The sequence below is a fragment of the Brassica napus genome, chromosome A5 (genome assembly GCF_020379485.1).
Source record: "Brassica napus cultivar Da-Ae chromosome A5, Da-Ae, whole genome shotgun sequence".
In the NCBI taxonomy this organism is placed as follows: domain Eukaryota; kingdom Viridiplantae; phylum Streptophyta; class Magnoliopsida; order Brassicales; family Brassicaceae; genus Brassica; species Brassica napus.
The window spans coordinates 22,851,672-22,877,895 of record NC_063438.1 but is presented as its reverse complement, the minus strand read 5'-3'; the positions used below and the strand labels follow the sequence as shown (position 1 = coordinate 22,877,895).

Genomic DNA, 26,224 nt, shown 5'->3' with positions numbered 1-26,224 from the left:
TTTAAATGTGGTTTTTGGTATAATATTACTAAATCTCATCAAAAATATATTAAATGTTAAGAAAATATAAAGATAATTTCATTGTGCATATAAAACAAATAATATAATAATATGTTCTTACTTATATAAAATATGTACACATATAATTTATTAATTTATAATTTTAATGGGACCATATATATACATAGAAATTTCTAAAAGATTATTATTTTATTATTTTATCGATTTATGTCAAATTTTAAACCGATTTAAGTTAGGACCGGTGAAATTAATTAGTTTATAGAGATTATTAATTTATCGAGTATTAATTTATAGAGGTTCTATTGTATTCAATATTTGTTATATATGATTGAGTTTCTTGTCAATATATGATTGGTTGTATATTAGTTCATTTTTACATAAATTTTCTTTTATTATTATTCATTATTTATATGTGGATTATTAAATTTTAGTTAATAGTAAGAAAACTTTAGGTATTAGATTAGATAAACACATATGTTATTTATTTTATTGATAAAATTTTATATAAATGTAGAAGTAAGGGTCTGACTGGTTTTTCCGCTTCGATCCGCAAATGCAGCTTTTGCGGTTGGTAGCGGTTGACAGCGTTTCAAAACAATCATACAAACCGTTACAAATCGTTACAAACCGCTCTGAATATCTTAAAATCAAAAGTTGGTTCCAGCTAGCGTTTGCTGTTGCGGGTGAAAAAATAAATATAAAATTATTTTCAAAAATATTTTAAAATTTTAAGATTAATATTTTAAATTTTAAAATTTTAAAATGGAAATATTATAAATTAAAATTCACAAACAATATCATAATTTGTTTTATAAAAAGTCATGAAGTTCATCCAAACCACATCATCACCATCCTCAACGTTAATCTTGTTCTTGGTCACCCAAATCTCAATCTTCTTTGTCTTGTAGCATTGCTTCAACAAAGAAAACCGATCTCCTCTGAAGACTCTAAGGACAAGAGCATTGCGAGGATGGTTCATCCCACATGGTAGATCACAAAAGAGGGAGGAATAGAATATTTCGCTCGAAAAATCAAAGTTAAGAAGATGGTAAAAGGGATCAGTCTTGTCACAGAAAGCAATCCAATACAAATTTCCATGTAACGATACACCACATCTCGTGAAGAAGGTAGCTTGTTTATTTTGCCTACTTTTGTCTCCCTGTCTAGGTTTCAACTTGGAATCTTTCCACTCTTCGGAAGAAAATTCTTGGGTTTCCCACATGGGACTGTACTTCGTCCTGTAAAACCCAATGGTCTTGTAACGTCTTTCCGCAACTCTCATGTTGTCATTATTATCATAACCTATGCCATTGATTCAGAAACTAGGTTGGCTAGCTTGAGCTTTGATCCATCTACTTTGTTTCAACCACGGGTTCCAAACCGCAGCTCCTTTATCCATGCTACATAGCAAGAACTCATTGCAGTCAGCCAAATGTTTTTTTTTTTTTTTGAAGAACAAGTCAGCCAAATGTTTAATATCAGATTCTATCCCTGGAACTTCCAATGTTAACTCACGCACCATAATCTTAGGGTCAATAATTTACCGAGTAAATCTTGGATTTGGTTATTAAGATGAATCGAAAAGTCAACTTGTGGTTGTTAATGAACGTCTCGTCGTTGAAGAGAGCGTTCCATCGTTTGCATACGGTTCTGAAGCGAACAAGAGATATTGGAGGGACATGAGAGAGAATTTCTTCAATAATCTCCCATGGAAGCTCATGTTCCTGATCATGTGCAGCTATAGCCTTTTTCGTTTTGGTTGAAGCCATCATCTATTTTCGTAGAGCTAGGGTTTGAACCGAATGTTCGTCAAATATGAATGCGATGTTCAAAACAATAATAAACACTTAGGGTTTCACATGTGAGTAACGTGACCATAGTTGATGAGTTTAACACGTGTGTACTACAATTTCCCCTTATTTCTTCCTTTTAACCTCTTACCCAAGTTTATTTAACCTTCTGTTTTCTAAATGGTAATATAAGAAAATTGAATTTCTCCTAAAAGGCTTAAAACCTATGGCTTAATTGGACCATGTTAATTTTCTATTTATAATATATCAGTTTTTATGTACATATTGAGCTATTGGTTTCCGATGTCCAATCCATTGTTATGACAATAAGATTTATGGTTGTGTTTAAGAACATAAACATCACTACAAGAAACATCGGCATACTGAGGAAAAAAAATCGTCGGTATGTCGTCGGAATAACGCTATTCCAAGGATATACCGAGGAAAAAAGTCCTCGGAAATATCTCCTCTGAAATTCATATTTCCTCGGAATTCCGTCGGAAATATCCGATGGAATTCCGAGGAAACTAAATTCCAAGGAAACTCCGAGGACACCAAGTTCGTCGGAAGGTTCCTCGGAATATACCGAGGGACGCCTTCCTCGGAATATTTTGATGGAATTCCGATGGTCCAATCCTCGGAAGTTTCGACGAAATATTCCTCGGAATGTTTATCGGGAATTTCCGCGGAACCTGGCTCTCGAAAAATTCCGAGGAACATCTTTCCCTCGGAAAATTCCGAGGAACTTCTGTCCCTCGGAAAATTCCGAGGAACTTCCTTCCCTCGGAAAATTCCGAGGAACTTCTTTCCCTCGGAATTTCGGAATTTTTTTAAAAAAATTTAAATTTTTAAATTTAAATTCGAAAATTTAAAATTAAAATTAAAATTGAAAACATAGTAGATAATATTCAAAGTTAAATAAAACATTCCGAGTTTTTGGTAAAAAAAAAAAACTACGGGTCTTGAATGTTCGGGAACACCTCGTTCGGGTACATCCTCCTCATCATCTCCATCATCTGCTCGTTCAGCCTCTTTTATGTCTCATAGCCCGCCTGTTGAGCTGCCATATGGGTCTCCAACGCAGATATCCGATCATCCTTGTCCTTCAGCTGAGCCGTAAGAACTTCTAGATCAACATATGGCGGTGGTGCAGAAAAAGGAGCAGCCGACCGGGAGCGACGACCCAAACCGACCAAACGTCCCTTCTTCTTTGGAACCGACTGAAATATAAATAACCAAATTTAAATAATATAAATTGATGATAAAATAAAAATCAAGAAATAAATAAATTGAACTTTAAAAAAAAAGAACTTACCGATTCAACGATTTCGTTGATTCGAACCGAGGACAAGTTGGTCGAAGCCGTCGAATCGTCATCATCGGTTTGAAGCTGAGACACTTCGTCATACACCTGAGTTTGGACCAGGTCGACCACGTCCCTCACAAGACCATCATCAATCTGGCTGGTCTTCTTGTTGGTATACGCCCTTTTCATTAGGGCGAGATCATCAACCGGCTCGCCCTCATTTTCTTCCGCCTTGAAAAAAAAATAAATTAAACAAACATTATAAATTTGAAGAAATGCACAAAAAATAAAATTCTGAAACTTAAATAATTGAAGAAAAAACGGTTGAACTTACCATGCGATCCCCCAGAGTGGCAATAGATTGAGCACCCAAGTTATGCTTGTAGATGCCCTTCCCTTTACGGTCGCTCATGCGGTTGTTGGAGTTGGTGGAAGAAGTTTCTTTCGTCTCTTCCTTATCCCAATGCGCACACAACTCCTCCCAGACCGTGTCGTTCATCGACTTTGGAACCTTTTAATTTTTTTAAAAAATAGTTTAATAAATTAAAAATTGTTAATAAATTAAAAACTACCTTGTTTGCTTCCCACTTCTTCTTCCACTCGTACATCTGCTTCCCATAGTTGTCCATAACTTTATGGACAAAATGGTGATAGATAGAGAGCGTATCATCGGAATTCCAGTTGAATTCTTGCTGAAATATTTTAATAAATATTTTAATAACTTTATGGACAAAAATATAAATAGTTTAATAATTACAAAAAAAAAGTTTAACATGCATGTTAATTGATATATGTCACCATATTAACCATTTGATTTATGTAGTTAAAAATACATTAGTATCATCTAAATGTCTCGATCACCATTTTATGATATATATTTTGATGTATATAATCAGGGGCGGTCCTGAATTACTCGGGGCCATAAACAACAACAAAAACGGAAGCTATGTTTATATTTAACATTATAGAAATATAATAACACATTCTCGTTCAAAACTATTTTAGTAGTCCAAAAGCAATGTAGTGAAAATGTAAGAGAAGGAAGAAGAAACAAACGTTACTGTGAAAAGTTAACATTTTTTTTTCCTTTTAATTAGTTGTAGGTTCCAGTTTACTTATAATATCTTCTATAAAAAATTTTTCTTTCCTTTTCTCGGCAACTTTTTTTCTGTTTACGAGAAAGCTACAGAAAACTAAACATAACTACATTGATTTTTTTTTTAAAATTGGGGACCCTATGGAAATGGGTCCAAGGCCTATGTTTAAGTTTGCTGGGCATCCCTTTCCTAATAAAAACTACAATACAAAGACATATCAACTACGTAGAGCAAAATCCTTAGCAATCAGAGTCATTAAATATATGAACGAAACACAGAAAAGTGCGGAATGGTGCAAAAAGTTACAAGCAACACCTTTGTATGTACGTATATTGTTGGTCAACACGTTGATCAAAAAACAAAAAAAAAATGGTTGGTCAACACTACAAGTAATGAGTAGGAGCAAAATCCATTTAACAAGCTTTTATTTATGGCTTACCCAGAGGGTGATGGGTGTCTTTAACGTCGATAAGTAAACTGCAACATAACTTTTTATTAAGGCTTTATGCAAAATCCAGAGATAAGACATGAACAAAAACAACTAGGTGTGCTTTTTTCTACCATACACCACACAAAAGGTTTAGGAAAGAAACAGAAACTACAGCTAAGTTCAAATTAGAATAGGAACGAGCAAGTGTGTTCCGGCTATTTTGAGAACAGAGGGCCTCCTCCTCCAACAATTTGTTCTTAAACTTTTCAACCCAAGGGCACACCAAGATTCCTGCTTAAAAACCAAAAGCCACATCAACATCAGCAACCTATAAAGAGGGTCTACAGCAAATGGAATAAGCAAGTAACAGCAGATAGATTAGCACCTTTCAACTCACACTTAAGGATGTTCTTGTAGGAAGTGAAAACCCAAGTATAATTCATTATTGTCAATACTGCATTTGCTGAGGGGAATAATAACTAAACAGCTTCTTGAACAGAGGAACAAGTGCGACCATAGCAAGTTGGAGCTGCTCAGAGCTGTTTACGCGGACGCTTACTTGCCCTGCCCCTCTGTTGTTCAGATTAGCACGAGCTATTAGATTAGATGAACGTCCTATGGGCACTTGGGACTGTATATTCCCTCCAATAGCAAGATCCCCATGCCAATCCATCACAGAAAGTCCTAGAGTAGATAAAAACCTACCCAGCGGATAATCTTTATCTCTCAGCTGAGCTTCTAAACTACCACCATAAGCAACATCTCCTCGACTAGTCATTGCCCCTCCACACATAACCATTCTGAACCTTTTATTAGCAATCAACTTATCCTCAACTTTCAGCCCCGCAGACACCGAATCACCCAAGAGCGTTACAGAGAGACCAGCTGCAGCTTTGTGTTTCCTAAAATTGTTAAATCTCATGTCACTTCGAACAGTGTAAGCCAATTCCTTCCCAGCATTTTGCATTTCGAAACCTAGGGAGGTTGATCTACCCTCTCCGTGTTTAACCGAGCTGGCCATTTCCACCTGCACATTTGCATCCTTCTTGTCCTTTGTCACTTGGCCTGAGAACGATATGGGTATCTTTTCTTTAACAACAAAAAGTCGTTCTGCATTGACACCTTCGTAGCCAACATCATGATCCCACCCCTGAGTTTCCAGGACTGGCCTAACAAGCCACTGATTGGAGGAATCAAGGGACCGGTACCTGTGAGTAGGGTTGTCAGAGTCGAACGATGCAGGTAGAGACAAATCTGGCATGGGAACTGGAACAGAAGCAGGTTCACTTCTCTCCTCTTCCACATTTTCACTATGCCCGTTAGCAAATTCTTTAATCTCGGCAGCAAATTTCTTCATCATCTTACGTCTCTTTCTTTCCTCTTTCATCTGCCTCTTCATAAATAGTTTCTCCCGGTACTCCATCTCATCAAGATATTGCTTCTTCTGAGATTTACTAAGCCTAGCCATCTCAGCTTTAGTCAATCGCTTAAAAGGAGGAAGCTGGTCGTACTCTGATTCTTCGTCAGAACCTGATGATTCATCCAAATCATCTTCATCTTCTTCATCACCATACTGCTCTTCAGGAAGTTTAGCTTGCGGTCTTGATTGCAGAAACGATGAGAGGAGAAGTGGCAGTGGTGGAGCCTTGGATCGAGCAACAAATGGTCTCCCTGGAGTATTATTATCTTGTAATTTCAGAAGAGCGTTTGCTTCTGCTAGAATCTTGGACGCAAATGAGAGTAACAGCAAATGAGGCTTCCACACTTGGCCATTCGGTAATACTCTCTGACCTGCCCGATTTGTCCTGCAAGCAGAGTGGTTCTCAACTAAAGACACAGGGTTCATGAGCCTCATATCTCCAGCTGCTTGGCGAATGGCCTGCTGAATGACATGGGAACGTTGTGTTACAAACATGTCATAGCTAGAGGCAGTGCCATTTGGGCCATCTGGTGGAGCAGAAGCGGCATGAGTCAAACCCACAATGGCATTAAACCATATCGATGGTCCAAAAACATCAGTGATGGTGCGCAAGAGAGGCGTGTCACCAGAATCTCTGCTTTGCATATCCAGCCTATCAAGATATAATACGATATCCGGTGGATTTTTCTTGATGAAAACCTTAACAGACTTCAACATTTTCTCATTTTTGTGTTGATCAGACCATGATGGTAAGAGGCCTGGAGTGTCAATCACCCGAACCTTAATTCCCTGAACAAAACCCTCAACCTCCTGAACCCTCTTTGTCCCCATCTGGAATGCATCCGTACAGATCTTCACTTCATCAAAAATAGAATTAATCGTAGCACTCTTACCAACACCACTTTTACCGAGCACCATAACTGTACAAGAAAAATCAAGTGGATCCTGTCCAGCTGCCTCAAGTTGTTCTGCCATGGAACTGGCTCGATCAAAGCTAAAGGCACCAACACGGCTTCCGTTTCTCCCCCTCAACTGCTCAGCCAATCCAAGCCTATACAAAACCTGAGCAACAACAACATTATGTGGAGTTTGCCCTAATCTATGTGAAAGCCTCAAAAACTTGACTCTGATCAATTGGAGCTTCTCACGGGTCTCATCATGCTCATCGGTCTCTGCAGGGGTAGGGTCCTCTGCTTGCTCAGACTGATTCTGAGACACATTACCATTGACACGAGGCTGATGAAGAACACGTGGTGTGGATTCCAAAAGAGGAGCATCACGCCCAAGGCCTGCTGGGCGAGCAGGACTTGTAGACTCTGTTGGGGAAACAGAAATTGCTACCTCAGATTTTCTTTCCTGAATCTCTGGACTCATAATATTCACTCTGCTGCCTTGCTGCTTCTCAAAATCCTTATTAGGTAGAGAAGTATGTTCAACACCAAGTCCTCCATTTTGAACTGTATCATGATCTCTACTGATGCGACCTTCAGTCTCTCCATTTTCCTCAGAACTAGATTTCTCCAACGGAGATGAGGTCCCAGCAGAAGCTACTTGAATACTATCATTGAAAGATCTCTCACCTGAAGCACGTTCACCATTTCTTTGTGCCCCAGATACATCAACAGTTTCCTCCTTGTTTTCCTCTTCAATACCATCATTTGTTGTTTCCTCGATCACTTCAGCCACCAGCTGTTTCTTCTCAAGAAAGACAGTTCCATTTTCAGAAAAAGAATGTGTGGATGTCTCGCTGACATTCCCTGCACCTGCTTCCCCTTCATCACCATTCATTCGGGAAGTCACAAAACCTGGTACAGCCTCTCCCGTAGTTATATGTTGCAGGTTTGCCTCACCATGGCTCTCTCCATTAACCTCCTTTGGATCTTTCACTTCCTCTGAAGGTAAATCATCGGGTTGGAGAGATTCAGGCTTTGAACTGTCAATAGCTTCCTCATCTTCGGTATCCCTCGCATCAACATCAGAAACCACCAATTCAATTTTCTCTACTTGCTCATCGCTGTTTCCATCGTCTGCAAGCTTCTTCTCTTCCATACCTACTTACAACCATAAACAAAACGAAATCACGAATCAATCAGACTAAAAAGGCTTAACCCTAACGATAAAATTAGAGCAGAAACGAAACTCTAGAATACTCGTCTCTATCATTGAAAGTGAAACCCCTAAAAGCTTATACAAAAAAAAAGAGAAAGCTAACCTCGTTTAGAGAGAGAGAGGGAGAGAGGCAAACTTCTGACGGGGAAGGTGGAGGAGGAGGGAGATAAGAGCTTTCCAGGGACGGTGGATATCCGTTTTGGGTTTAAGCATCGTACGGTGGAAACATGAAGTGGGCCAAGGCCTTTTAGGTGGGCTGCTAAATCTTGTTGGCCTTTTTGCCATCACTACACGAGACAGATACTTGTTTTCTTCTTTCTTGGAGTTACTCACCTGTCTTTTCTATTATTGTCAGTCGCAAATATTTTATATTAGCTATTACAAACGTGATTGTTTTATATATATATATATATATGTATGGCTTACTAAATTGGTTAAATTTTACCTCAAACAGTGCATCGATGTTTTCATCAAGTGAAGGGTCGGTTATATATATAATATATATATATGTATGGCTTACTTGTGTCTGCCTAAAGTTTGTAAAGGTAGGGGATATCTGACGACCTGACGTCTCTCTTAGACAAGTTTTGTGGTCTGGCTGGTTTTTCTTCCCGCAACCCTTTCCCACGAGGTGGTGACACTTTCTCTTCACGGTCTGAAGTTAAGAGAAGCTGAGAATTAGTTTCAAGAGAGGCTATAGTTTCTACAGAACATACCAATCAACATAACTATGAATGATCTATGTCTAGTTGTCCTTCCAAACGTACCTCAGAGAGAAGCTCTGAGTCATCCACTGCATGAAGATCCCATCAAACAAGCTCCAAAATCATCTCTGAACTCGGGTGGAAAAAAAATCCTTCCGAAGAAGGCATAGCTGCTGATGGTGTATATATGATTCAGAGTACTCTCCGTTGAGATTCAGATTTCACATTAGTTTGAAAAGCTTTTGATTCTCTCCAGCAGTCTGAGCTCCATAACCGTGGCAGATACAGCAAAAACAAACACAAAGCAGCCAGCCAGTAAAGTTTCTATAGCTAAGAAAATTACCAATCGAAAGAGATAAATTACTAACATGCCCTGAAACAAATTCTAGCAAGATAAGCACAATTCACAAGGATGGTCAAAAAGATTCCAAGCTTACATTCATACTCAGCATTCAGCGAACCAAAGCTCTAACAAAACATTGGCAATTACCACCTACAAGGCATGCAAGTTATTGGAAGAGTGTAATGGAAAGAAAGACTCAGGGAAAGCAAAGAACCTGCATCAGAAGGTTTGAAAGATAACGCTGATCATTGCCAGCGTGCCATGACATCATCTCCAGCGTCATTTGTGGGTCCCACATCAGTACTCAGCCACGAGGTCTAGAGAGCATTCTCACCTTGTCTGGCGGTCATTGTCTGTGGTGTCTGCACCTCTTTCACTGCCAGCAAGATCAATGAAAGTACTCTTCCCAACAACTTTCCCAGGCAATTCATTGGCATCATCATTTTTACGTCTGGTTTCTTTTACCTCAAAACGTGTTTCTTTCCAACAAGTTGTAAGATAGCATGTGATCTAGATGACTCCCCATTTGCTCCAGTTGACCCTGTGCTCCTTTCAGCGTTCCCTTTCTCGATAAGTACCTTACAATTTGAACATCTGAGACTTCATACTCTTGCAGCCCAACACTGTAAACTTCTTGTCTACCATCTTCTCCCATTAAAAGCTTCCTACTCGACAATATTAGACAAGTCAAAACATGCAGTGACAACTTTCACATAGATAATCTCTTCCGTTAAGAACTGGCAAATCCAAACGGTATTTCCACCACAGAAGCTTTTATAATGACAACAAGACCAAAGCTACCACATCTCGCTGCTAACAAGAGCAAATTGTGTAACAGAAGTCTCGCAGATGGATTGCATGAGCACCAAACCAATGGATTTGGTGGGACTCAACGTGACAATGTGAGATTCGCAGTAACAGTATCAACAACAGAATCTTTTGATTTGAGGGAAAGACGCATAATACGAACTGGCGCAACAAAAGTTACCAGCAACTTTGACTTTCCAAAGCAGCTTACAATAGATGCTTGACAACATTAAAAGACGTTTAGCAGATGATAAGGACCCCTACAAAACTCCCTTTAAAAGCCTTGAATTACGGCTAGCTCAGAGGGTGATGATGGGTGTCTTAAAATCAACAAGTAGATTGCAGCATAATTTTAACAAGCTTTATGAAAAATCCAGAGGTAGACATGAACAGAAAGCCATACAAAGGTTTTGGAAAGAGAATAAAACCACAACTATGCTTAAATTAGACAAGGAACGAACAAGTGTTCTGGCTATGTAAAGAAAACAGAGGCCTCCTCCAACAAATTGTTCTTAAAGTTTTCAACCCAAAGGGCACACCAAGGTTCCTGCTCAAAAACCAAAAGCCACATCAGCAATCAATAAAGCGGGTTTACAGCAAATGGAATAAGAAAGCAAAAGCAGATAGATTAGTACCTTTTCAACTCTCAATCTAGGATGTTCTTGTAGTAAGTGAATTGAAACCCGAAGTGATCCATTATTGTCAATATTCCATTTGCTGAGGGGAATAATAACTAAGTAGCTTCTTGAACAGAGGAACCAATGCGACCAGTGCAAGTTGGAGCTGCTCAGAGCTATTTACGCGGAGGCTTACTTGCCCTGCCCCTCTGTTGTTCAGATTAGCACGAGCTATTAGATTAGATGAACGTCCTATGGGCACCTGGGACTGTATATTCCCTCCAATAGCAAGATCCCCATGCCAATCCATCACAGAAAGTCCTAGAGTAGATAAAAACCTACCCAGCGGATAATCTTTATCTCTCAGCTGAGCTTCTAAACTACCCCCATAAGCAACATCTCCTCGACTAGTCATTGCCCCTCCACACATAACCATTCTGAACCTTTTATTAGCAATCAACTTATCCTCAACTTTCAGCCCCGCAGACACCGAATCACCCAAGAGCGTTACAGAGAGACCAGCTGCAGCTTTGTGTTTCCTAAAATTGTTAAATTTGGTATCACTTCGAACAGTGTAAGCCAATTCCTTCCCAGCATTTTGCATCTCAAAACCTAGGGAGGTTGATCTGCCCTCTCCATGTTTAACCGAGCTGGCCATTTCCAGCTGCACATTTGCATCCTTTTTGTCCTTTGTAACTTGCCCCGAGAAAGATATCGGTATCTTTTCTTTAACAACAAAAAGTCGTTCTGCATTGACACCTTCATACCCAACATCATGATCCCACCCCTGAGTTTCCAGGACTGGCCTAACAAGCCACTGATTGGAGGAATCAAGAGACCGGTACCTGTGAGTAGGGTTGTCAGAGTCGAACGATGCAGGTAGAGACAAATCTGGCATGGGAACTGGAACAGAAGCAGGTTCACTTCTCTCCTCTTCCACATTTTCACTATGCCCGTTAGCAAATTCTTTAATCTCGGCAGCAAATTTCTTCATCATCTTACGTCTCTTTCTTTCCTCTTTCATCTGCCTCTTCATAAATAGTTTCTCCCGGTACTCCATCTCATCAAGATATTCCTTCTTCTGAGATTTACTAAGACTACCCATCTCAGCTTTAGTCAAACGCTTAAAAGGAGGAAGCTGGTCGTACTCTGATTCTTCGTCAGAACCTGATGATTCGTCCAAATCATCTTCATCTTCTTCATCACCATACTGCTCTTCAGGAAGTTTAGCTTGCGGTCTTGATTGCAGAAACGATGAGAGGAGAAGTGGCAGTGGTGGAGCCTTGGATCGAGCTACAAATGGTCTCCCTGGAGTATTATTATCTTGTAATTTCAGAAGAGCATTTGCTTCTGCTAGAATCTTGGACGCAAATGAGAGTAACAGCAAATGAGGCTTCCACACTTGGCCATTCGGCAATACTCTCTGACCTGCCCGATTTGTCCTGCAAGCAGAGTGGTTCTCAACTAAAGACACAGGGTTCATGAGCCTCATATCTCCAGCTGCTTGGCGAATGGCCTGCTGAATGACATGAGAACGTTGTGTTACAAACATGTCATAGCTAGAGGCAGTGCCATTTGGGCCATCTGGTGGAGCAGAAGCGGCATGAGTCAAACCCACAATGGCATTAAACCATATCGATGGTCCAAAAACATCAGTGATGGTGCGCAAGAGAGGAGTGTCACCAGAATCTCTGCTTTGCATATCCAGCCTATCAAGATATAATACGATATCCGGTGGATTTTTCTTGATGAAAGCCTTAACAGACTTCAACATTTTCTCATTCTTGTGTTGATCAGACCATGATGGTAAGAGACCTGGAGTGTCAATCACCCGAACCTTAATTCCCTGAACAAAACCCTCAACCTCCTGAACCCTCTTTGTCCCCATCTGAAATGCATCGGTACAGATTTTCGGTTCATCAAAAATAGAATTAATCGTAGCACTCTTACCAACACCACTTTTACCGAGCACCATAACTGTACAAGAAAAATCAAGTGGATCCTGTCCAGCTGCCTCAAGTTGTTCTGCCATGGAACTGGCTCGATCAAAACTAAAGGCACCAACACGGCTTCCGTTTCTCCCCCTCAACTGCTCTGCTAATCCAAGCCTATACAAAACCTGAGCAACAACAACATTATGTGGAGTTTGCCCTAATCTATGTGAAAGCCTCAAAAACTTGACCCTGATCAATTGGAGCTTCTCACGGGTCTCATCATGCTCATCGGTCTCTGCAGGGGTAGGGTCCTCTGCTTGCTCAGACTGATTCTGAGACACATTACCATTGACACGAGGCTGATGAGGAACACGTGGTGTGGATTCCAAAAGAGGAGCATCACGCCCAAGGCCTGCTGGGCGAGCAGGAGGTGACGCTGCAGTATTACTTGTAGATTCTGTTGGTGAAACAGAACTTGCTTCCTCAGATTTTCTTTCCAAATGTGGGCTTTCCTGAATCTCTGGACTCATATTCACTCTGCTGCCTTGCTTCTTCTCAAATTCCTTATTAGGTTGAGAAGTATGTTCAACACCAAGTCCTCCCTTACTGTTTTGAACAGTATCATGCTCTCTACTGATGTGACCTTCAGTCTCTCCCTTTTCCTCAGAACTAGATTTCTCCAATGGAGATAAGGTCCCAGCACAAGCTATACTATCATTCAAGGATCTCTCACCTGAAGCACGTTTAACAGTGTTGTAATCGGCAGCAGTCTCACCATTTCTTTGTGCCTCTTGTTCTGTTCCTCTGCCAGCTGATACATCAACATTTTCATCCCTGTTTTCCTCTTCTATACCACCATTCCTTGTTTCCTCGATCACTTCAGCCACCAGTTGTTTCTTTCCATTTTCAGAAAAAGAATGTGTAGCTGTCTCGCTGACATTATCTGTACCTGACTTCCCCTCATCACCATTCATTTTGAAAGTCACAAAACCTGGTGCAGCCTCTCCCGTAGTTATATCTTGCACGTTTGCCTCCCCATGGCTCTCTCCACTAACCATGGAATCTATCACTTCCTTCTCATTGCTACTCACTTCTTCCAGATCATCCATGTAAACTGCAGGAGTTGCCTCTCGAGGTAAATCCTCGTGCAACCCATCATCGTCTTGGAAACCGTTAATAGCTTCCTCAAATACCTCATCTACGGTATCCCTCGCATCAACATTAGAAACCAGCAATATGTTGTTATCTACTTGGTCATCGCTGATTCTATCGTCTACAAGCTTCTTCTCTTCCATATCTGACCTGCTCACAACCATAACCAAAACGAAATCACCAATCATTGCACTAACCAAACAAAAATGCTTAACCCTTGATATAATTTCCAGCAACCCTAACAGAAAAGATAGAGCAGAAACAAACCCGTAGCTCAGGATTATCACCACAAACTCTAGAATACTCGTCTCTTTTCAAAGATATACATACAAGACGAATTCATTAAAAATGAAACCCTAAAAGCTTACCCGAAAGAGAGGAGAACAGCTTTCTTCTCAAGAGAGACAGTTCCATTTTCAGAAAAAGAAAGTGTAGCTGTATCGCTGACATTCCCTGCACTTGCTTCCCCTTCAACACCATTCATTCGGGAAGTCACAAAACCTGGTACAGCCTCTCCCGTAGTTATATCTTGCCCGTTTGCCTCACCATGGCTCTCTCCATTAACCTTGGAATCTTTCACTTCCTCTGAAGGTGAATCCTCGTGTAACCCATCATCGGCTTGAAAAGATTCAGGCTTCGAACTGTCGATAGCTTCCTCAAAGACCTCATCTTCTGTATCCCTCGCATCAACATCAGAAACCACCAATTCAATTCTCTCTACTTGCTCATCGCTGTTTCCATCGTCTGCAAGCTTCTTCTCTTCCATATCTGACCTGTTCACAACCATTAAAAAAAAAAAGGCTAAACCTTTGACATAAATTCAACAACCCCAACAATAAAAATAGAGCACAAACAAAACACTAGCTCAAGGATTATCGCAAACAAACTTAATAGTTCCATAAAGATCTGAGCTGTTCACGATCATAAACAAAAACGAAAACACGAATCACTGCTCCAACCAACCAATCTAAATACAAAACCCTAGCTCAGGACTCGTCTCTTCTCTAATCGCACGTATATTTATTTGATCATAAAATTCAATAGAAATACAAGGAGAATTCATCGAAAATGAAACCCCTAAAAAGCTTACACAGAGAGCGAGGAGAGGAGCAATGGCGGAAAGTGTTTACCTAGATCTGAGAAATATCTTTTCATGCGCCTTTTACTCGCCTGCGACAGTGCGACTACGACGGGAAGGTGGAGGAGATAAGAGCGTTTCGATGGACGGTTGATATCCGTTTGGGTTTAAGCATCGGACGGTGCAGATCGAGTCTTGTTTATGCAAATGGCATGTCACGTGACAAACGTGAGGTGGGCCAAGGCCTTTTAGTTGGGCTTTTTGTGTTCACGACACGAGCGGTACTATTTTTGGAGCTATTCCCCTTGTCTTTCTAGACGGTAGCAAAGAATTTATATTCGCTATTAAAAATCTGATTTTTTTTATTACATGGCTTTTACTAAATTGGTTATAATTAACATTGGTTATAATTGCAGATTTGCAAAAGGCCCTTGAAGAAGTACAAACTGATGATACTAGGTCTCAAGAGGACATACTGGAAGTATCCAGGAAGCTACAAGAGGCATATAAGGATGAAGAGGAGTATTGGCACCAAAAAAGTAGGAATATGTGGTATTCATCTGGGGATCTTAATACAAAATTTTACCACGCATTGACTAAGCAACGAAGGGTACGTAATAGGATTGTAGGACTTCATGATGCAGCCGGAAATTGGATCACTGAGGATAATGGAGTAGAAAAAATAGCAGTAGACTATTTTGAAGAACTCTTTTGTACTACATCTCCATCGGAGTTTGACGATTTTCTCTCGGAAATAACACCGGGGATTACTCCTCAGATAAATCAATGGTTATTGAGAATGGCGACTGAGAATGAGGTCAGAGAGGCTCTTTTTATGATGCATCCAGAGAAAGCACCAGGACCAGATGGCATGACCGCTCTTTTCTTTCAACATTCGTGGCATATTATTAAGAATGATTTACTAGAGATGGTGAATAATTTTCTGGTCTCGGGAGAGATGGACGCACGGTTAAACATTACTAATATATGTATGATTCCAAAGACAGAAAGGCCTACAAGGATGACGGAGTTGCGACCAATCAGTTTATGTAATGTGGGCTATAAAATAATATCGAAGGTTTTGTGTCAACGGTTGAAAATCTATTTACCCTCTCTCGTCTCGGAGACGCAATCGGCATTTGTGGCAGGGCGTTTGATCTCTGATAATATTCTTATAGCTCAGGAAATGTTTCATGGATTAAGAACAAATAAAGCGTGTCAAGGAAAGTATATGGCAGTTAAAACGGATATGAGTAAAGCGTACGATAGGATAGAATGGGAATTTATTAAAGCTTTATTACAGAAGATGGGTTTTCATCAGCATTGGATTAAATTAATGATGGAGTGCATATCCTCGGTTCAATATAGGGTTCTTCTAAATGGACAACCACGAGGGCTCATTGTTCCACAAAGAGGTTTACGACAAGGAGATCCATTGTCTCCTTATTTATTTATCTTGTGTACTGAGGCTTTGATTGCAAATATCAGGAAGGCGGAGAGAGGGAAACAATTAACAGGAATTAAGGTAGCCAGAGCATGTCCATCGATTTCACATCTTTTTTTTGCGGATGATAGTTTGTTCTTCTGCAAAGCTCAAAAGGAGGAATGTCACACTATTCTCAGGATTTTAAAAGAGTATGAGATGGTTTCGGGGCAACTGATAAATTTTGAAAAGTCTTCGATTCAATTTGGTCATAAGATTGAGGAATCGACCAGGCAGGAGTTAAGAGATATTTTGGGTATTCAGAATTTGGGGGGAATGGGATCTTATCTAGGATTACCAGAGAATCTTGGAGGCTCGAAGATTCAAGTTTTCGGCTTTGTGCAGGATCGTCTAAATAGTAGGGTCAATGGTTGGACTTTTAAGTTTTTTACAAAAGGAGGAAAGGAAGTGATTATTAAATCAGTGATTACGGCATTGCCGAACCATACGATGTCGTGTTATCGCTTACCTAAGGCAACCACAAAAAGGTTGACGGGTGCTGTAGCACAATTCTGGTGGAGTCCTGGAGGTAGTTCACGAGGACTGCATTGGAAATCATGGGACAAAGTATGCGTCAGTAAGGAAGATGGGGGTTTAGGTTTTAAGGATATAACTGATTTCAATACTGCAATGCTTGGTAAGCAGTTATGGAGGCTGATAGAAAAGCCAAACACTTTATTCTCTCGAGTTTTCAAGGGGAGGTATTATAGGCATGCCTCACCTCTTGAACCGATCCGTTCATACTCTCCGTCATATGGCTGGAGGAGTATAGTATCTGCTAGATCTCTGGTAAGCAAAGGACTAATCAAACGGGTGGGAACAGGTTCTTCTATATCTGTATGGAATGATCCCTGGCTCCCAACCACTCGCCCGAGACCAGCCAACAAAAATCAACACAATTTGTATCCAGATCTTACAGTGGAATCACTTATTGATCCCATTTCGCGAAAATGGAATTCGCAGGCCCTACGGGATTTGGTAGATCCACAGGATGTGAAAATTATAGAAAGTATACCACTGAGCAGAAATCAGATGGTCGATAGGGAAGGATGGCATTTCACAAACAATGGAAGATTTACGGTTAAATCAGGCTACCAAGTAGAGCGGATCTACCCGGATAGGGAACGACCACCATTATTGATGGGACCAACAGTTGATGCTCTGAAGGCTTTTTGTTGGAAAATCCGGTGTCCACCAAAAATAAAACATTTTCTTTGGCAATTGGTATCAGGGTGTGTAGCAGTTAAGAAGAATCTGAAGGCGCGAGGGATGCAAGGTGAGATTTGTTGTGCAAGATGTGGAGCGGAGGAGGAGTCGATTAACCATGTATTTTTCGAATGTCCTCCAGCACTTCAGGTTTGGGCTCTTTCAAAGATACCAACAAATCCAGTCATTTTCCCAACGAGTTCTCTTTTTACGAATATGGATCATCTTTTTTGGAGGGTTGTTCCACAGATGGAGGATCATCAGTTTGCTTGGATACTATGGTATATTTGGAAAGGAAGAAACAATAAGGTTTTTAGCAATTTGGATATGGATCCTAAGGATACTCTAAAACTGGCAGAAACGGAATCTATACTCTGGGCAGAGGCACAAGTTTTGAATGAACAGAAAATGGAAACTCAGATACAGGTTACGTCCCTTCCGTCAATTTCCGGACGATGGTGTTTTACAGATGGATCATGGAAAGAGGGTGATATTTTCTCTGGTCAGGGTTGGTTCAGTACATTAGAAGGATTTGAGGGGTTGATGGGAGCAAGGAATGTACGGGCATCTCTAACACCATTACATGCAGAGATGGAAGCGCTACTATGGGCTATGGAATGTATGAGAAACTTACGACAATTTCAGGTTACGTTTGCAACGGATTGTTCTCAATTGGTGAAGATGGTTTCAGCACCAGAAGAATGGCCTGCTTTTGCAAGTTATTTGGAAGATATCAAGAGTCTGAAAGAGAGTTTCATACGATCAGAGATTATTCATGTGCCAAGAACGCAAAATACAAAGGCGGATAACCTAGCACGCAGTGTCAGGACACAAACGTCTTTCGTCGTTCACATGGATCAACATCTACCAGTGTGGTTTACAGGGTCAATATGAGTCTGTAATGTTGTCGACAAAAAAAAAAAAAAAGTTTATATTCTTCTTTTTTTCAGTTGACTGAGAAAAGAGTTTTAATTCACATTTCATTGTACAGTAAACACAAATTGTATAATTTTATGATAAGAATAAAATGAAATATATATATTCCCAAATTCACAAACACAATGGACACTTGACGAACCACACACAACAATCGTTTTTTTTTTGGGGTTTCCTTTCTTGTACCAACTATCGAGGAGGAACTCTCTTACGGCTAAGTATTTCTTGTTCCTTGAGACGGTGTTGGAACCGAGCAAGCCTGGCTTGGAGACTCACAAGCCCCGCTGCTTTCCTCGACAAGACAAAGCTCAGTTGCGTTACATAGTTTTCTATCATGCTTCCTGGTTTGTCCACCTCCGCTAAGAGCTTCATCTCCTGAGTAAGATTATGAAAAGTTTATCAGAGAGATAATAATCTACAATCGCAGTCACTTGCTTACGTTTACTTACCTCGCGAACAATCTCCATTGTATCCTCTATTTCTTTTCTGTGTGCTGTAATCAGAGCTTCCTCTTCCTGAAAAAGTCATGCGGTAACTATTAGTATAAGTTTTTACCATTGCTTGCAAACCTATCTCACAGGTTCATCTTATGATATGGATGTTTAAGTGAGTATTTTACCTCAAGCAGTGCATCAATGTTTTCATCAAGCGAAGAGTCGGTTTCATATTGTCTTGAAACCGTTTCACTTGTGTTCTGCCTGAAGTTTGTAAAGGTAGGGATGTCTGACGACCTGACGTCTCTTTTAGACAAGTTTTGTGGTCTGTCTGGTTTTTCTTCCCGCAGCCCTTTCCCACGAGGTGGCGACACTTTCTTCACTTTCTCTTCACGGTCTGAAGTTTCTTGGGGATATGAAGACAAGTTTTGTGGTGGTCTATCTGGTTTCTCTTCCCGCAACACTTTCCCACGAGGTGGAGACAGTTTCTTCACTTTCTCTTCACGGTCTGAAGTTTCTTTGGCATATGAAGACAAGTTTTGTGGTGGTCTATCTGGTTTTTCTTCCCGCAGCCCTTTCCCACGAGGTGGCGACACTTTCTTGGCTTTCTCTTCGCGGTCTGAAGTTTCTTGAGGATATGAAGACAGGTGGTTCCTCTGACTGTTGGAACCACCAAAAGCATTCTTAGATAGACTCTTGACTCTGTTGATTCGGTAAACAACAAACAGGTTAGGAGAACCTAACATAAGAATTAATTTCAAGAGAGGCTATAGTTTCTACAAAACATACCGATCAGCATATCTTAGAGTATTGAGGGTATGTTCACACGATCCTACACTCGGAGAGATGCAAGAGATCATCACCGTTCTAGAGTTTCCAACAAAGGAGTCACGGAGCACTTCAGTTAGTTTGCTTCCACGGAATGGTATATGTAGCTGGTCATTATCCAGTGCACGTATACATTCCTTAAGAGCCAAGAGACTCTTGTTGATTTCTGCGCCTTCAAACCTAAGCAAAGACCACCGTGAAAACAAAAACATTAGATCAGGAGAGTGGTGGTCCTAAAGTAAAAGGATAGCGAGATAGTGCCATTCCATCAATATCCACAAGTCCAAAAGAGGCATAGAAACTAATCTACGCATTAGTGGTAGGTCGGTACTCAACCACAGGGGTAAAGAGCATCCTCACCTTGTCTGGCGGTCATTGTCTGTGGTGTCTGCACCTCTTTCACTGCCAGCAAGATCAATGAAAGAAATCTTCCCAACAGCTTTCCCAGGCAATTCAGTGGCATCATTATTTTTACGTCTGGTTTGTTTTACCTCAACATGCTTCTTTACAACAAGCTGTAAGATAGCATGTGATCTAGAAGATTCCTCATTTGCTCCAGTTGAACCTGTGCTCCTTTCAGCATTTCCTTTGTCGATAAGTTCCTTTACAATTTGAACATCTGAGACTTCGTACTCCTGCAGCCCAACAATGCAAACTTGTTGTCTACCATCTTCTCGCATTAAAAGCTTCCTGCTCGACAATAACTAATTAATTTAGACAACGCAAAACATACATTGGTAATAGTGGACAACAGTGAGAGTATGGAGTATGAAATGATGAAAATGGCAATATTATAATTTAATGACATCTTTTTGGGGGGCAGATAATTTAATGACATCAAAACAACAATCACTAGCTAGAATATGCCTGGTCAATGTATATGCCAAAAGAAAAAGAAAGAACACTAACTTTCTCTCACTGAGAAGATCGAACAGCTTTCCACCATATATCTCAAAATAACTGAGCCACAATTTAAACTTCTGATTGCTGTATACTGGTTGACGCAACACCCTCATTAGATCTTCAACAGCGCGTATGGGTAGTGGTTTCATTGTGTATGTCTTACCACTACCTGAATAAGGTAAACCATCATCAGGGCAATGAAAGCATGAAAAAGCTATTATCATCTAATATTTTAGAATCAAATTAATGCCACTGCATACCTGTTTGACCATATGCAAAACATGTAGCTTTAGTTCTCTGGAAAATAATGGGAATTATCGGCTCAATTGTGGCCCTATACACCTGTTCAAAGGAACAACAAACAACTTCTAAGTATCTATCCATTCATCAAAAAACATCTGGACTATAAAAGTGGGAAAACCGCATGCTGATCTAAATTATTGGTCAATAATGTATGTCGATCTTGACAAAAAATCTATGACAGCCCAATAATCTTGAATTATATATTAAGTTACCTCGTCATTTGAAACATCCTCATCTAAAACAGCATCAAAGCAGAACTCATGCCTTTCCACATAAGCAGTCAAATCCACCTGCACCAACAAGATTATGTTTCGTTCAATATCAGACAAGAAAATATTAAATGAAGATAACATGTAACCTTTAATAGCAGGATGCCATCGTTCAGTTGTTCAACTGAATCATGGATGCCATTTTTATCTTCAATGAAGAATACACACAAACCTTCAGCTTGGGCTCATGGACAGTCAAAGAATTATCAGATACCGTCACGACATCATCTTCCTTTCTAGCTGTTTCTTTCTTATTTAGGGGTCTTTTCCTTACCTAAAGAATAAAGACACCCAAAAACAACGGTTTCCTCAGTGATCCCTAGCCATAATGAACGCTACTTATAAAGCAAGCAAGTAGTAAAGAAACAGGTCAGTGGTCAAGTGAATGGCTTACCACTACTTTAATCTTGGCTACACTGTTATTCTCTTTTTCACTCTTAGGCAATGAGCCCAAAGGTTCAGCATCTGTTTGTTGCTGACGATTAGTTGGAAAATTAAAATCTTCTTCAAATTCTTTATCCACACTAGGCATGAAAGGCGACGGCTCAAAGGGTTCGGTACTCACATGCTGTAACAAGAAAGGAAAATGACATATTACAAAAGCAATGAATTGATAACTTTCACATAAATGATCTCTTTCTCTAAGAACTAGCAAATTCAAGCGGCAGTTACAAACAGAACCTTCTCTAACCAAAGCTAACATATCTCGCTCAATCGTTTCAAGTAACAAGAGCAAATGTTGTGTAACAGAGTCTCGCATATGGATTGCATAAGCACCAAGCCAATTGATTAGGTGGGACTCAATGTAAGAATGGCAGTACCAGTATTAATAACATAATCTAATGATGCAAATTTATTATCTTTCCATTGTCTATAGGCACTAACGGGCTTAACCATGAAAATTCTCTGTACTAATTATTCTTCCAACCGTACCTCAGATAGCAGCTCTGTGTCATCCATAGCATGAAGATCCATTAACCCAGCTCCAAAATCACCTCTGAAGTCGGGTGAAAAAAATCCATCGGAAGAAGGCATAGCTGCTGTTGGTGTATATGATTCAGAAGACTCCCCATTAAGATTAAGATTTCGCATTAGTTTGAAAAGCCTTTGATTCTCTTCAGCAGTCTGCGCTCCATAGCCCTAGCAGATACCGCAAAAACAACACAAAGAAGCCTTCAAATTCCCCATCCCCGTTCACACAAATAAAAAAACAAGCGAAAGAGAAAGTACTAACGTCCCTTAAAACAAATTCTAACAAGATAAGCACTATCTCTCTCCGAACTACGACACAAACATACAAGAGAGCTTATACACCTTTCCTGGCTGCGAGAGATAGAGAATGTGTTCACACTCGCACAATTTTTCAAACACTAATTAATGATCTTCGTGGAATAAAAGTTACAGACTCGCCCAACTCACACGGATGGTCAACAATACTTCAAACTCTCCTTAAGATACATTATGACTAATATCCATAAAAGGAAACAATCCTACTATTTTGCTTTTTGCATCTAATACAAAAAAGTGTCATCCTTTCTACCAGCCCGAAGAGTAGATTAACTACTGAGAACTAAAGGCATGCAAGTGATTGAAAGAGTCAGGGAAAGCGAAGAACCTGCATGAGCAGGTTAGGAAGATGACGCTGATCATTGCCTCCTGTTGGAGAGGCCAGATGCTGCAAGCCAGCGGATTGGAGCCACCGCGCCATGACAGCATCTCCAGCGTCATTAGCGGGTCCCGCATCGTACAGAGCCGTCGCAGCCGCGGCGTTGGTGTGCTGCATCTGGCCGCGCTGCGATCTTCTTTGAGGAGCCAACTTGAGAGATCTGTTACCACAACTCTTCATTCATCATCCAAACCAAAAACAAAATCAGAAACACCAAACCGAAATTAAAAATATTTCTGATTTTCAATCCAAGGAAGGAGGAACACGATTACCAGATGGAACACGCAACGATCTTAGATCTGCGATATTTAAACTCTTCTCCCCAAATACACAATCAGATCCGAGACTCAGAACAAAAGAAAACCCTAAGCGATTAAGAGAGAGAGAGAGAGCTTTGTTCAAAACTTTCGTCTTTGTATTCCGTTTATGGCCGTAAGCGACGTTAGGCGGAGAGAGAGGCGTTGAAGTAAGATATTACAAACACTTGCAATAATACAAAATTACAAACAAGTCCTTTAACTTTAGATTCTTTCACCGATTTGTCCTGTTTTTTTAATTAACGTTACTATCTAGTACACATTATATTATGCGAAACAAGTCGATCCACATTCCACAAGATTTTCTTCTATGAAACGGCCTGAAAATTCTTATTTGTTCTGAATAATCAATGGAAAAATTCTCAGTAGTGTTTTTTTAACGAGATCATGAAAACGACATATATATACACCATTGTAAAGTTTTTTAAACAGTTTTTGAACTAAAAGTTTTAGCCCCAAAAAAAAACGGTTCTTGAACTATATGTATTTAACCAAAGTGCATAAAGCTGATAAGATAATGAAGGATATGTGTATTTAAAGATTCCAGCTACTCTATGATATTTAAGGATATTGGCTTGGAGCATAGCACAAATTAAGAGAGATGATGATTTGAATATATATATCCGAGGACAATGACATGAGTTTTTCCTTCTACTTTTTTTTTGTTCCTCGACATGAATGCCACAACTTTTTGTACATGATAATGATTTAATCTTATAATCACTATTATTTGCTTACTATTTTTTATTTGTTATTCTTTGCTGACTGACCCATATGATCTTTTGTAAACCATTATTCAAGTCTCTTGAGTTTTGATTTCAAATATTTGAAATGTTTACACGTATGAATGTGTTTGTGAAAAGCCATCCTATATACGTGTGTGTGTGTGTGTTGAATAATCCAATATAATATACAAGTACAAGAATATTTGAAAGTGGAGAGGTGGGGCAACAAAAGCTTGTGGGTTACTTTCTTTTGAATCAATAAAGTTTTTGCTTTCGCCTAAAGCATTAAGTAATAAGAATAAACAACAGTATGAAAGGAGTTTTGTGCAACTTTTCATCATCGTTTACGGTTAACAGGAGACCATGTGAGCTAACAATAAGAGTTTTAGCTAAAAACGAAATGAAACAAGACAAACATTAGGATTATCAGACAATGACTTTGAAATACATTAGAGAGTTGGAGCAACGTCAAACCGACCAAATCACGTTTCCTTTTACTTGAACCACAAAACGTACCAACACATTCTGGTTGTCCTCTTCTCCCCACACATCTAACATAGATTTATATATACAAATCATCTTGTTGAGCAGTTCACGCAGCCAAAAAACTTGATTTTCTATACAGTTAAATGTATATATGTAAAATAGCCAACGGTTCATTAATTTACGGCTTTGTCGTCGAAATAGTTAGCACCAATGTTCTTATACATTTTTTTTATATGTTCTTATTTACATATATGTGATTTGTTTCACAGCTAAGTCGAAAACCATGAGGACAGAACTCCAACAGATAGATTCCACACGTGTGATGATGATGTCTATACCACTTTTCTGTTACTTAAAAAAAATATTAACTCCACCCTAATAACCCCCATTAATCATATGCTCTAAAAGTGTCTACTATCACAAAAGCATAGACCATCACGGAAAAGTATAACCCAAATTATTATTATACATGCACCATTAGAGATCTGTATCAAATTTGTTTGAATCCTTGCCTAGAGTTTCAGGCTAAGTTTAGTAACCACACTTAAATAAGATAAGCAAACCACAAAATTCAATTAATATTAAATGATATAAATCAAGGAGAAGAGAAGCAAACTGGTGGTAGGTAATTTTAATAGAACACAAAACACGGAACAAAATAAAGTGGCTGCGACCGATCGACCACAGTAACCTGACGAGAGCTTCTAACTCAGCACTTGACCTCCTTCAAACCATGTCCAAAGTACAAAAATGTTGGGTTAGTTGCACCCTCCTTGTAGTAAGCAAATACCAAAGTGCTGTCATCATGCATCCCCTCCCCAACAAAGCTGTACATTGTATCAAAAACATATCATTAATTGTCATCATGTAAGGGAAAACATGATTGAATTGAGGACAAAAAAATAAAAACTCACAATTGGAAGTCATTGAGCTTGGGGAGCAAGAACTTGGTAGCTCCCTCAATACCCTTCTTGAAGGCTGCTTGATCTTCCTCGTTGAGCTTTGGTGTCAAAAGCTTGATGTACTTTTTAATATAGGCGATGAAGCCCTTCTTATCATAAGTCGGCTGCTCCTGAAGTCTGAAGGTGTCCACAATGTCAACAACCTTTTGAGTCGTGTCATCAACACCTTCGTCCTCACCACCTTCTTCAGCAGAGGGATTGGCACCAATGTTCACATCCACAGCTCCAACAGTAGTCCACTGGACAATAAAAAAAATAAACAAACATCAGAACAAAAAGCTTGCAAACTTTGAAGGGAGTAAAGGGTGTTTGATAGACACAACAGACCTTTCCTTCAACTTCCCAAAGAATACCATTCTCAATCTCCTTGTAAGGGAAAGAGTCAGACAAAAGCTCATCACCTGAAAAAATAATTAATAAAGTAAAAAAATTCAGTAATTATTCATATCGACTCGCCAAAACTTGATAAAATTATACTGAAAAAAGAAACAAAACTTGTCAGGGTAATCGTACTAATTATAATATATATATATACATATATACACTAATCAATCAAATTATAGATATATGCAAACTATAAAAACGATATATTAAAAAAAAACTATCCTTATCACTAATAGAATGCAAATTTGACGAAAATCAAAAGAAGCGATCACATGACTAACGAGATACTAGTTCCATGCAGAGAAAAAAAGTCGAAATCAATGATCCGCACGAAAGAATGATACAAAAGATGCTACGGGATTGAACACGAGAGTAGAGAATGAATGAGCTTACCGGTGAGAAGATCTTGGTACACCAACATTGTCGCTTATTGTTTTTGTTCTTCTAAATCTCTTTCTCCGAATAAAAGAATGTTAGACGCAGCGAAGATGGGATTAAAACGAGGACGTAACTT

At 39.5% G+C, this 26,224-nt stretch overlaps 4 protein-coding genes and 1 pseudogene across 11 annotated transcripts; all 5 read right to left on the bottom strand.

Annotated features, from left to right (window-relative positions):
- Positions 1 to 308: 308 nt before the first annotated feature.
- LOC125609026 lies at positions 309 to 2,609 on the bottom strand (annotated as a pseudogene).
- A 2,078-nt stretch (positions 2,610 to 4,687) lies between these two features.
- On the bottom strand, positions 4,688 to 8,501 carry LOC106452197 (translocase of chloroplast 120, chloroplastic). 3 transcript variants are annotated; one of them, XM_022719655.2, is made up of 3 exons: positions 8,277 to 8,501; positions 5,042 to 8,115; positions 4,688 to 4,938 (listed from the first exon to the last, which is right to left on the bottom strand). In XM_022719655.2, exon 2 carries the CDS (start codon positions 8,111 to 8,113, stop codon positions 5,093 to 5,095), a length of 3,021 nt encoding a protein of 1,006 aa, XP_022575376.1. In that variant the 5' UTR covers positions 8,114 to 8,115; positions 8,277 to 8,501; the 3' UTR covers positions 4,688 to 4,938; positions 5,042 to 5,092. The 3 variants fall into 3 exon arrangements, with proteins under 3 accessions (XP_022575376.1, XP_013749698.1, XP_013749697.1); XM_013894244.3 differs by having other exon boundaries at positions 4,688 to 4,935; XM_013894243.3 differs by having other exon boundaries at positions 4,688 to 4,935; positions 5,030 to 8,115; positions 8,277 to 8,500.
- A 1,873-nt stretch (positions 8,502 to 10,374) lies between these two features.
- Positions 10,375 to 14,968, bottom strand: LOC106452063 (translocase of chloroplast 120, chloroplastic-like). Of its 4 annotated transcripts, none has more exons than XM_048779760.1 (4): positions 14,861 to 14,968; positions 14,099 to 14,503; positions 10,663 to 13,880; positions 10,375 to 10,574 (listed from the first exon to the last, which is right to left on the bottom strand). In XM_048779760.1, exons 2-3 carry the CDS (start codon positions 14,494 to 14,496, stop codon positions 10,730 to 10,732), a joined length of 3,549 nt encoding a protein of 1,182 aa, XP_048635717.1. In that variant the 5' UTR covers positions 14,497 to 14,503; positions 14,861 to 14,968; the 3' UTR covers positions 10,375 to 10,574; positions 10,663 to 10,729. The 4 variants fall into 4 exon arrangements, with proteins under 4 accessions (XP_048635717.1, XP_048635715.1, XP_048635718.1 ...); XM_048779758.1 differs by having other exon boundaries at positions 14,821 to 14,932; XM_048779761.1 differs by lacking the exon at positions 14,861 to 14,968 and adding an exon at positions 14,821 to 14,831 and having other exon boundaries at positions 14,099 to 14,531.
- Positions 14,969 to 18,447: 3,479 nt separating this feature from the next.
- On the bottom strand, positions 18,448 to 23,364 carry LOC106452064 (kinesin-like protein KIN-13A). 3 transcript variants are annotated; one of them, XM_013894079.3, is made up of 13 exons: positions 23,109 to 23,364; positions 22,786 to 23,010; positions 22,104 to 22,310; positions 21,565 to 21,738; positions 21,343 to 21,444; positions 21,114 to 21,191; positions 20,859 to 20,940; positions 20,605 to 20,767; positions 20,056 to 20,385; positions 19,657 to 19,875; positions 19,053 to 19,569; positions 18,883 to 18,948; positions 18,448 to 18,808 (listed from the first exon to the last, which is right to left on the bottom strand). In XM_013894079.3, exons 2-13 carry the CDS (start codon positions 22,951 to 22,953, stop codon positions 18,623 to 18,625), a joined length of 2,292 nt encoding a protein of 763 aa, XP_013749533.1. In that variant the 5' UTR covers positions 22,954 to 23,010; positions 23,109 to 23,364; the 3' UTR covers positions 18,448 to 18,622. The 3 variants fall into 3 exon arrangements, with proteins under 3 accessions (XP_013749533.1, XP_013749534.1, XP_013749535.1); XM_013894080.3 differs by having other exon boundaries at positions 22,786 to 22,996; positions 23,109 to 23,292; XM_013894081.3 differs by lacking the exons at positions 22,104 to 22,310; positions 22,786 to 23,010; positions 23,109 to 23,364 and having other exon boundaries at positions 21,260 to 21,444.
- A 1,556-nt stretch (positions 23,365 to 24,920) lies between these two features.
- On the bottom strand, positions 24,921 to 26,224 carry LOC106454054 (translationally-controlled tumor protein 1). Its single transcript, XM_022720368.2, has 4 exons — positions 26,104 to 26,224; positions 25,654 to 25,727; positions 25,279 to 25,565; positions 24,921 to 25,191 (listed from the first exon to the last, which is right to left on the bottom strand). Exons 1-4 carry the CDS (start codon positions 26,129 to 26,131, stop codon positions 25,074 to 25,076), a joined length of 507 nt encoding a protein of 168 aa, XP_022576089.1. The 5' UTR covers positions 26,132 to 26,224; the 3' UTR covers positions 24,921 to 25,073.